Source organism: Bombus huntii, unplaced genomic scaffold (genome assembly GCF_024542735.1).
Source record: "Bombus huntii isolate Logan2020A unplaced genomic scaffold, iyBomHunt1.1 ctg00000066.1, whole genome shotgun sequence".
NCBI lineage: Eukaryota > Metazoa > Arthropoda > Insecta > Hymenoptera > Apidae > Bombus > Bombus huntii.
The window spans coordinates 588,171-600,898 of record NW_026099325.1 but is presented as its reverse complement, the minus strand read 5'-3'; the positions used below and the strand labels follow the sequence as shown (position 1 = coordinate 600,898).

The 12,728-nt window shown below is 38.1% G+C and overlaps 1 protein-coding gene across 1 annotated transcript; it reads left to right on the top strand.

The window, feature by feature from the left end:
- Positions 1–1,463: 1,463 nt before the first annotated feature.
- On the top strand, positions 1,464–2,113 carry LOC126876141 (uncharacterized). Its single transcript, XM_050639032.1, has 2 exons — positions 1,464–1,521; positions 1,765–2,113. The coding sequence occupies exons 1-2, from the start codon at positions 1,478–1,480 to the stop codon at positions 2,111–2,113; spliced, it is 393 nt and encodes a 130-aa protein (XP_050494989.1). The 5' UTR covers positions 1,464–1,477.
- The last annotated feature ends 10,615 nt before the right edge of the window (positions 2,114–12,728 follow it).

Genomic DNA, 12,728 nt, shown 5'->3' with positions numbered 1-12,728 from the left:
CTGTTTGCCAGCAGGAGCCCGAGACCCGCTGCCCAATCGGTAAGCGTCCGTCCCCGAGAGTTGGTCCTGGGATTTCCCCATTGCATCGAGTGGGCATTGAAGTCCCAGAGGACGAGTACCTTGCGGGGGAGGCATCTCCCGACGCACTCGCCGACCCGTTCCAGGAAGTCCCTGTACGCAGCCAGGTCGATGTTGGGGGAGTCGTATACCGCTACCACCATTACTCCACTCCCGTATTGTCTGGAAGAGCAGATCTTGCGCCCTTCTCGACCTACAGAGATTGCATTGGAGGAGGCGCTTGAACTACTCGGTCACCTCTATGGCCTCCTCCCGACCATCTGCCGCTGCTGCTTTGGCGGTTCTCCCTGGTGTCCTTTCCGCAGCTGCTGGCTCGCGGATTGGTCTCCTCCTCTTGACTTTCGGGGGGGGGGGGGGACATTCCGCACCGCCCATCCTGTGATTGGCGGGCGTCCCGAGCGACTCGCACAGGGAGCACTTGGGAGCAGAGGCGGGACAGCCTCTGGCGCGGTGTCCGCTTCCGCCGCACCTGTAACACAGGTGCCCTCGATCCTTGCTGGACACGCATGTTGCGCGTACGTGCCCCACCTCCAGCACCTGAAGCACTGCAGGGGCCGCTTCGGGATGGCTCGAATCCTCGCGGTTGCCCAGGGCTATTTTCCCTGCCTGGGATACTTTCCGGGCTCCTGCCACCGGGCACTTGATCCAGGCAGACCCTAGGCCACCTCTGCCGCCGTTCTCGCCGACCTGAACCTCCGCGCAGCCGCATCCTGCCGCCGAGGCCAGTGCTTTCCGCAGCTCCTCCTTCTTGACCGAGATGTCTATCCCGGTATCTCGAAGCTCCGCCATCCAGGTAGGCGTGGCGACTCTCACCGCAGTTGCGTCTAGCGCCTCGGCCAGACGCGTCGCCAGCAGCGTCGCCAGCAGCGTCGCCTTTTCCCTGTTCCTGTCTCCAGGGAATCTGATGATGATGGCGCCCGTCATCGCCTTCTTCATCCCCACCTGCTCCACGCCGAGCTCCGAGAGCGGGACCTCCGGCTGCCTCGAGGACGTCGGCGTACGACATCCATGCTCCCTCGTTCAGCGTCAGAGTCACCGCGGATGTTCGCGGTGCGCGAGGGAGCGTGACCGCCTTGGGTGCCTGCGACGGTCCTCTGCTTGTTGCGGCGGCGCTCGCTTTCGCCGCGCCTGTCGTCCTGGGCTGGGATTGCTGCTGGCGTATCCTCGTCGGCGGTGCCACGTTCGCCCCTTTCCTCGCTGTCTCTCCTCCAACGGCGACGGCTGTCTTCCTCTGATTTTTGTTCTTCCGTCTCTTCTTCCTCGCCTCTACCACTCTCCACTCCCCACCCTCCTGCTCCCTCGGGAGTGTAACGTCAATTCACATCAGAGACCAGGCCACACACCACGGATAGGATGGCACCCAGATGTCTGCATATCCTCCCTCAATAGTCTTAGAGTAATGTTGTCTCATCGAAATTTGTTACTTTTCATCCAAACTCTAAGGTAAATATATTAAATTAATATACACAATGTATCCGGTTGATCTCAGACCACACATATATTTCGAAATTTATTTTTTATTTATGCCAAATTTAAATATATATTATTCGTTTTATATGATTAACAAACCATTCCTTATTCAAGTCAACTATATAATATTTTCTCTATTGTTGTGCATCTTAACTCTTATCATTCTAGTTGAAATTATAAATATTCGATTCAATTGCATTTTGTTCATAATCGAAGTGCCCCAGGATCAATGGATATTCGACGTGGAGACCGAATACTAGTTTTCTTGCCATTATTTCACGGTTATGCGTTCGGAATGATGAATACGGCAATAAGTTGCGGTGCAGCTGTGTACATAATGGGAAATTTCGAGTTAGAAACGTTACTCAGTTCCGTAGAAAAATACAGAATTACGCATATACCATTGGTCCCTCCAGTTTTAGTTGGTCTTGCGAAGCATCCAATGGTGCCAAATTACGATTTCAGCAGCGTGAGAGAGATCGTTTCCGGTGCGGCACCGCTTCCGCCGGATGTAAGTTTTTCGTCCAAACTACCCAACGTAATACGTTATAACGTTATTCTATAAAACGTAATACGTTATAACGTTATACCATATAACGTAATACGTTATAACGTCATACCATAAAACATAATACGTTATTACGTTATTCTATCTAACGTAATACGTCATAAAGTTATGCTATATAACGTAATACGTTGTTACGTTATACTATATAACGTAATACGTTATAACTTTATACTATAAAACGTAATACGTTATAAAGTTATACTATATAACGTAATACGTTATAATGCTACACTACCTAACGTAATTCGTTATAACGTTATACTATATAACGGAATACGTTATAACGTTATACTATATAACGTAATACGTCATTACGTTATTCTATATACCGTAATACGTTATAACGTTATACTACCTAACGTAACACGTTATAACGTTATACTATATAACGGAATACGTTATCACGTTATACTATATAACGTAATACGTTATAACGTTATACCATATATCGTAATACGTTATAACGTTATTCTGTGGAACGTCATACGTTATAACGTTACACTATATAATGTAATCCGGTAGAACGTTATACCATATAACGTAATAAGTTAGAACGTTATTCTCTTAGACGTAATGAGTTATAAAGTTATACCATATGTCGTAATACGTTATAACGTTATTCTGTGGAACGTCATACGATATAACGTTACACTATATAATGTAATACGGTATAACGTTATACTATATAACGTTAAACCGTTATAACGTTATTCTATAAGACGTAATACGTTATAACGTTATACCATATGACGTAATACGTTATAACGTTATTCTAAGTAACGTCATACGTTATAAAGTTATACTATATAAAGTAATACATTATAACGTTATGCTATATAACGTAGTACGGTATAACGTTATACTGTATAACGTAATACGTTACAACTTTACACTATAAAACGTAATATGTTATAACGTTATTCCATATAACGTTATACTATATAATGTAATACGTTATACCTTTAAACTTTAAAACGTAATACGTTATAACGTTATACCATATAACGTAATACTTTATAACGTTATTCTGTGTAACGTCATACGTTATAACGTTATTCTATGTAACGTCATACGTTATAACGTTACACTATATAACGTGATACGATATAACGTTATACTGTATAACGTCATACGTTATAAAGTTACACTATATATCGTAACTCGTTATAACGTTATACTATATAACGTAATACGTCATAATGTTATACTACCTAACGTAATATGTTATAACGTTATAACGTTATACCATATAACGAAATACGTTATAACGTTATACCATATGACGTAATACGTTATAACGTTATTCTAAGTAACGTCATACGTTATAAAGTTATACTATATAAAGTAATACATTATAACGTTATGCTATATAACGTAGTACGGTATAACGTTATACTGTATAACGTAATACGTTACAACTTTACACTATAAAACGTAATATGTTATAACGTTATTCCATATAACGTTATACTATATAATGTAATACGTTATACCTTTAAACTTTAAAACGTAATACGTTATAACGTTATACCATATAACGTAATACTTTATAACGTTATTCTGTGTAACGTCATACGTTATAACGTTATTCTATGTAACGTCATACGTTATAACGATACACTATATAACGTGATACGATATAACGTTATACTGTATAACGTCATACGTTATAAAGTTACACTATATATCGTAACTCGTTATAACGTTATACTATATAACGTAATACGTCATAATGTTATACTACCTAACGTAATATGTTATAACGTTATAACGTTATACCATATAACGAAATACGTTATAACGTTATACCATATAATGTAATACGTTATAACGTTATTCTATAAAATGCAAAACGTTATAACGTTATGGCATGTAACGTAATACGTTATAACGTTATACCATATAACGTAAAATCTTATAACGTTATTCTATACAACGTAATATGTTATAAAATTATACTATATAACGCAATACGTTATAACGTTATACCATATAACGTAATACGTTATAACGTTATAGTATATAACGTAATGGGTTATAACTTTACACTATAAAACGTAATATGTTATAACGTTATACCATATAACGTTTACTATATAACGTAATACGTTATAACGTTATGCCATATAACGTAGTACGTTATAGCGTTATTCTATGTAACGTCATACGTTATAACGTCACGCTATATAATGTAATACGCTAGTACGTTATACTATATAACGTAATACGGTATAACGTTATGCTATATAACGTAATACGTTACAACTTTACACTATAAAACGTAATATGTTATAACGTTATACCATATAACGTTATACTATATAATGTAATACGTTATACCTTTACACTATGAAACGTAATACGTTATAACGTTATACCATATAACGTAATACTTTATAACGTTATTCTGTGTAATGTCATTCGTTATAACGTTATTCTATGTAACGTCATACGTTATAACGTCACGCTATATAATGTAATACGCTAATACGTTATATTATATAACGTAATACGTTATAACTTTACACTATAAAACGTAATATGTTATAACGTTATACCATATAAAGTTATATTATATAACGTAATACGTTATATCGTTATGCCATATAATGTAATACGTTATAACGTTATTCTATGAAACGTCATACGTTATAACGATATACTACCTAACGTAATACGTTATAACGTTATACTATATAACGTAATACGTTATAACGTTATACTATATTACGTAATACGTTATAACGCTGTTCTATGTAACGTCATACGTTATAAAACTATGCTATATAAAGTAGTACATTATAACGTTATACTATATAACGTAATACGGTATAACGTTATGCTATATAACGTAATACGTTACAACTTTACACTATAAAACGTAATATGTTATAACGTTATACCATATAACGTTATACTATATAATGTAATACGTTATACCTTTACACTATGTAACGTCATACGTTATAAAGTTATACCATATAACGTAATACGTTATAACGTTATTCAATATAACGTAATACGTTATAACGTTATTCTATGTAACGCCATACGTTATAACGTTACACTATATAATGTAATACGTTATTACGATATACAATATAATGTTATACTACCTAACGTAATACGTTATGACGTTATACTATATAACGTAATATGTTATAACGTTATACTATATAACGTAATACTTTATTACGTTATACTATATAACGTAATACGTTATAACGTTATACTATGTAACGCCATACGTTATAACGTTACACTATATAATGTAATACGTTATTAAGTTATACTATATAACGTTATACTACATAACGTAATACGTTATAATGTTATACTACCTAACGTAATACGTTATAACGTTATTCTATAAAATGTAATACGTTATAACGTTATATCATATAACGTAATACGTTATATCTTTATACTATAAAACGTAATACGTTATAAAGTTTTACTATATAACGTAATACGTTATAACTTTATACTATAAAACGTAATACGTCATAAAGTTAAAGCATATAACGTTATAGTATATTACGTAATACGTTATAACGTTATACTATACAATGTAAAACGTTAGAACGTTATTCTATGTAACGTCATCCGTTATAACGTTACACTATATAACGTAATACGGTATAACGTTATACCATATAACGTAATATGTTATAACGTTATACTATAAAACGCAATACGTTATAACGTTATACCATATAACGTAATACGTTATAACGTTATTCTATGTAACGTCATCCGTTATAACGTTACACTATATAACGTAATACGGTATAACGTTATACCATATAACGTAATACGTTATAACGTTATACCATATAACGTAATACGTTATAACTTTATACTATGAAACGTAATACGTTATAAAGTTTTACTATATAACGTAATACGTTATAACTTTATACTATAAAACGTAATACGTCATAAAGTTAAAGCATATAACGTTATAGTATTTTACGTAATACGTTATAACGTTATACTATACAATGTAAAACGTTAGAACGTTATTCTATGTAACGTCATCCGTTATAACGTTACACTATATAACGTAATACGGTATAACGTTTTACTATATAACGTAATACGTTATAACGTTATACCATGTAACGTAATACGTTATAACGTTATTCTATGTAACGTCATACGTTATAACGTTACAGTATATAACGTAATACGGTATAACGTTATACCATATAACGTAATACGTTATAACGTTATACCATATAACGTAATACGTTATTACGTTATTCTATATATCGTAATACGTCGTAACGTTATTCTGCTGAACGTCATGCGTTATAACGTTACTCTATATAATGTAAATCGTTATAACGTTATACTATATAACGTAATACGTTATTACGTTATTCTATCTAACGTAATACGTTATAAAATTATACTTGTCGGAGATAAGATGACACCGGTGCCTTCCCTCTGAAACCTCGGGAAAATCCATAGAAACATTGTAATTAAAATCTACAGTTGTAACTAAACGATTTGCCGTCATTCTAACCAATTGTATTTGTTTAAGTCTTGTGACAATGAGCTTGGGCTCAATTCGACAATTAGTCGGCGAACGTGGCCGCGGTCAACGGGACGAACTCTCCATTTAACAAAGGCATTGAGTAATCCTATAGCTCTCCTTAAAAGAAAGATTCGTAGCGGCACTTGGCAGTAAACATTCCAACGGTTTCTGTCCCGTAGCTTGCCACACGCAGATCCTATTCTCCGGGCAGGATGTTTACCAGATGTCGACGCGTCTCCACAGTACGTGATCGGCTAGCCCGAGGACCGTCATAAACACTAATATCTAGTTACCTAAAATTCTTCAACAGATACACAGTCTTTGTCCCAGTTACGGGAAGACAGGAGAGACCTATTTTTCCACGAACGACGTCTCCCACTAGCAACCCTCCCTCAAGGGCAGCTAGCATCCTTTTCTAACTACCGATATGGAGATTGGCCAATTAGCAGCAATGTCAATTTCTCTTACATTCCGAACGTAGGATGTCCCCGACGAATCCGATGATCTCGTGTCCTTAGACACACCCCGTCTTTGTTTTCCTATGGGGTATCACCGGGGCGGGAAGTCATTCTCTCTTGCGGTCTCATCGACAAAAAGGATTAACTCCTTACGGTCAGCGAATATTAACGCAGAATCCGACTTAGATTTTTGCGAGTGCGTACGACTACCGTCCCATTGTCCGCGGATTCGTTATTGAACCTAGGATCATTGTCATTAGTCTCTCGAGTATCTAATTACCACGGTTACATGTCCGGTTCTATGGTAATCACATTTGCACCAGTCAATGTCTTCTCTATTGCATAACGACAATGTGTAATCCAAATGAAGATTCGTGTCACGCTCCTAACTGTAATTCTAATGTAAACCCGAAATTTAATCGGGTTAAAATTAGAATTTAAGGAGCGTAACGATTGTTTGTTCGACCAATCGCGGGGAGACGTAGTCGCTAGGAGAGACGTCAACGGGAGTCGTAAATTCCCGTTACGATTATAACAATCGACACCACGACTTGATCGATCCCCTGATTTCCGTTGAGATAATAGGGGTGATTGAGTTTGTATAACACTATGATTCACAGAATAATTAATTATATATTTCCAACACTTAGATTACACTGATGAGCATAGATAGAGAGATAATCACTTATCGCACGAAGATAAGATAGATATGTACGTTAGAGCAGGGCTCTTATAATTGGATTTAATGTATTAGTGGACGTAGCACTATAAGATATTTAGCAGAGGAAATGTATGCTCGACAATACCGAGACCGACTCTCGCGTTATGCTTAGACTGCCCCGATAGGCATTAGCGTTACTACTTAGTAGTTGACTTTTCCAACGATGTAGAAGAAGCGAAGTTGAGTGACGATGCTGTGTCGGAGGAAAGCTAGTGATGGGTGTGTCTAGCGCACGGGATCATCGGATTTGTTCATGACATTTTAGGTCAGGAGGTGAGGCCAGTATACATTGCCTCGGATTGGACAAACGAAGGTTGGAGGACTAGGAAGGGCCTTAACCGCCCTCGATAGAAAGTTGCTGGTAGGAAGCATCGTACGTGAGAAAAGCTAACTTTCCCGTATCAAGCCGTAGTAAACAATAGTCTTTGGAAACTGATTTAGAAAAGACATTTGTTGGGTCCGAAGGACCTTAGCAGGCAAGTGACTCGGGTGTATGACGGGTGCTTAAGGCTATTGAGGGTACGCCGTACGGTAGAGCGGACATCTGGTGTCCGTCTGACCCGCGGTGTGTGACCTGGGCCAGGCAGAGAGTCGCCCGGCGTAACAACGATTCTTCGATTGAATTGGTCATCGTTTTACACAACAGAGATTATATTTACGCGAATATACAAGATTTTACAAAATATTATGAATATTGAGTTTAATGAATGATAAGATTAACAAACGATAAGTTTAACTAACGATTAGATTAAAGAATAATAAGTTTAACGAATAATAAGAGTAACGAATAATATGTTTTACGAATAATAAATTTAACGAATATTGAGATTAACAATTTATAGGTTTTACGAATAATGAATTTAATTAACACTATTAACAATGTTCCTGGGTTCAAACGAATCCACGGTCAACGGGACAACTCTTTTCTATGCGTAGAATAATTTTTAAACACAAAAATACGATTGCTGAGACACTCGGTAAATTGCTCGATGTATCACTTTCCAAGGCGATCACACGAATGTATATCTGATGAAAATCTTTTTCGCTATACGAATGCATTTGTTTGTTATATGCTCGCTGGAGACATCGAGAAGGTTCCAATCGTTGTTGCTAGGCAATTTCTGTCAAAAGTTTGTTGTATACTCTTTCGAAACATCGAGAAAGATCCAAACGCCGTTACTAGGCAGTTTCTGTTTGGAGATTGATTCCTAATACGTGTGTCCCATTATATCGACATCTTTAAAGTACAATTCTATGTGATTTCTAGGGAGAACAATACAACCGATCCACACCTTCGTCAGGCAAAACGTTTATCCCGTGACCGTGGCTACGTTCGGCGACCAGTTGTCACCTCGAACCCACTTTCGCTATCACAAATATCGAACAATTACAAATGACAACAATTGCTTAATTACAGCTATGATAAAATCTAGGCTAAAGCATTAGAAGATTTTCCCAAAATTGCAAAGGGAAGGCTCTGGTTTTCGTTTCATCTCCGACATATATATATGTCGGGTTTACATTACAATTAGGGTTAGGGGCGTGAAACGAATCTTCGTTTGGATTACACGTCGTCATTATGCAATAGAGAAGACATTGGCTAGTGCAAATACAATTATCATAGAACCGGACAAGTAACCGTGGTAATTAGATACTCGAGAAACTAATGACAATCATCCTAGGTTCAATAACGAATCCGCGGTCGACGGGATGATAGATGAACGTACTCACAAAATCTAAGTCGGACGCGTAATATTCACCGGTCGTAAGGGGTTACTCTTTTTCATCGATGAGATCGCGAACGGGAATGACCTTCCCGTCCCGATGATGCCACAGAGGAAAACTATAATGGGGTGTGTCTAAGGACACGAGATCATCGGATTCGTCGAGAAAAGCCTTCGTTCAGAAAGTAAGGGAAATTGGCGTTGCTGCTAATTGGTCAATCTCCATATCGGTGGTTAGAAAAAGATGTTAGCCATCCTCGAGGGAAAGTTGCTAGTGGGAGACGCCGCTCGTTGAAAAATAGGTCTCCCCTATTTTCCCGTAGTTGGGACAAAGACTGTTTGCCTGTTTGAAGGACTTTAGTTGATTAAATCTTAAGATTTATAACGGGCCCTCGAGCTAGCTGAACATGTACTGCGGAGACGCATCGACATCTGGCAATCATCTTACTCGAAGAATAGGGTCTGCGTGTGGCGAGCTACGGGACAGAGACCGTTGGAATGTTTACTGACGAGTGTTACAACTATTTCCTTTTTAAGGAGAGCTACAGAATTATTCCATGCCTTTGTTAGACAAAGCGTTCATCCCGTGACCGCGGCTACGTTCGGCGACTGACTGTCGCCTCGAGCCCAACCTCATTATCACAACTCTCGAACAATTACAATCGGATTGAATAACTACAATTGTTCAATTACAGCTATAGTAGACTCTAGGTTACAATGTTGCGGGATTATCCAAAATTCCAAAGGCTCCGGTGTTCTTTCATCTCCGACATATATATGGAATGTTGTAATATTTTCGGAAATCAGGCGATCGATTTGTGAAAACTCAACAATCGATTGTCTAAGTCTTCTCTTTCTCCTTCTGGCTCTTAACTTGCTTTTTTCTTTGTTCAATCTTCGCTTCTCCAAGTCCTGTTTTATTTTCTATCCCAAGTCCCCGTCCTCCTCTATTCATATCGTTCGACCGACTCCCAGTAAACACAGTGAAAGTCAAACCGTCGGTTGATATTCTAAATTCTATAGAATTTACATATATATAATGTTTATTGCCTAAGAAAAATATAAATTACATATGTGTATTCACAATAAACAACGAATTTCTATTTGGAAGTTTCTTTTTTATTTATTTATTTGGATTTTACAATTTGTCCAGTAGGACATTTGGTAAAATGTTGTAGCTGTATACTAATATAACATGTGGGTGGCTACCCCCAGCGGGGTACTACCATCGTGTTTGTTGGGTTATGTCCTCTGCGAGATCGGTTGGGTGTTTCCTTTTTAATCTTCTTTTTATGCTTGATGTGTCGACCGTTTCCGCTGCCAGCCGGTTTAGGTGCGTTGCTATTCTTTCTCCGTACCTTCTTGCACTTTTGTTGATCTCCTCCTTGACCGTTGATATTCCCAGGTCTTTCCGAATGTCCTCGTTTCTAACGTACCATGGCGCGTTTACTATTGTTCTGAGTATTTTAGATTGCGATGCCTCTATTTTGATTATATGGCTCATTGCTGCTGTTCCCCATAGTGTTATTCCGTACGTCCAGATTGGTTTTATGACCATTTTATATATTTTTAGTTTGTTTTCTATGCTTAGTTTGGATTTTCGACTTGTTAGCCAGTACATTTGTCTCCTTGCCATCTGTATTTTGTCTATTGTTGCTGTAATATGCTGTTTCCATGTGAGTCGTGTATGTAAGTGGAGTCCTAGGTATTTGACTTGCCTTGTTTGTATTCTGTGTGTGCCGTTTAGTTCAATGTTTGGTGGTTTCTGTTTTCGCAGTGTGAATGTAATATGTTTGCATTTATCGGGGTTTGCTTTGATTTGTTTCGCTTGAAGCCACTTTTCTATTTTTGTGATATGTTCTTGTAGTAATGTAACTGCTGTTGCAGGGTTAGTGTGACTGACTAGTACAGCTGTGTCATCCGCGAATGTCAGTATTTTGCTATTGTTAGTTGTTGGTATGTTGGCCGTGTATAATGTATATAAAATTGGTCCTAGGACGCTTCCTTGCGGAACTCCTGCCTTGATTTCTTTAGCTTCCGAGTGTGTCTTTTTGATTTTTACTATGAAGCTTCTGCTGCTTAGGTATGATTTGATTAGTTGATATATCTGCCCCGAGAACTGTTTCCTGATTGATTGTAGTAGGCTAGTGTGGTTTATTTTATCGAATGCTTTTTCGATGTCCATAAAGAGTGCCGTGCAGTATTGTTTTGTTTCCAGCGCCTGTAGGATTTCATTGACGAGTCTTTGCGTTTGTTTTATTATGGAGTGTTTGTTTCTGAATCCGAATTGGTGATCCGGTATTAGATGGTTCTTCTCTATTATTGGTTTTATCCGGTCGTAGATTATTTTCTCTACTATCTTAGAGAACACCGGAAGTAGTGAGATTGGTCTGTAGGACATGGTTTCGTGTGGGTCCTTGCCTGGTTTGGGTATCATTATGATTTTTGCCAGTTTCCAAGCTTTTGGAAAGTATTGTATTCTTAGTATTGCGTTTACTATTATTGTGGTTTGTCTTATCGCTTTTGGCGGAAGGTTTTTCAAGATTTTGCCGTTAATTAGGTCGATTCCTGGTGCTTTATTGTTTTTTGTTTTCTCAATTATGTTTCTGATTTCTTGTGCTGTTGCTTTGGGTATGGTGATTGTCAGTTGGTGTACTAGTAGTTAGCGCATCCGCGTCCATATGACTATTGTGGTTGCTATTGTTGATGATGTGTGGGGTGAATGTGTTGCCTAGGTGGTTGGAAAATTCTTCAGCTTGCTCTTCGTTGCTTCTTGCCCATGTGTTGTCTGCTCTTCTGATTGTTGGTACCATTTTTGTTGTCTTCTTTATTTTTTGGTGACTTTCCATAGGGAGTAATTGTTGTTTTCGTGAGCAGATAGTGACTCGATGAACTTTGTGAAATCGTTGTTGTTGTGCTCTTTTATTTTGTTCTTTATTTATTTTGTGAGTTTGTTTAGGTGTTTTTTGTTTTCTTTTGTTCTGTGTTTTTGCCATTTTGCTTTCGCTTTTCTTTTTTCTCTAATTTTTTCGAGGATGTCTAGTGGAACTGTTTTTGTTTGTCTGTTGGTTGTTTCAGGTATAGTGGTTGCCCTTGCTGCTTCTTGGATAGTTTCTGTGAGTGTTGTTACTGCTTGATCGATGTGTTCAGGTGTTTTCAGTGGGAT

What these genes read in the sequence shown, in the direction of transcription:
- LOC126876141 (XM_050639032.1), top strand. Translation starts at nt 1,478, where the DNA reads ATGTTGTCTCATCGAAATTTGTTACTTTTCATCCAAACTCTAAG. An exon ending in CTTTTCATCCAAACTCTAAG is followed by an intron (nt 1,522 to 1,764) that starts GTAAATATATTA and finishes TCATAATCGAAG; the next exon opens with TGCCCCAGGATCAATGGATA.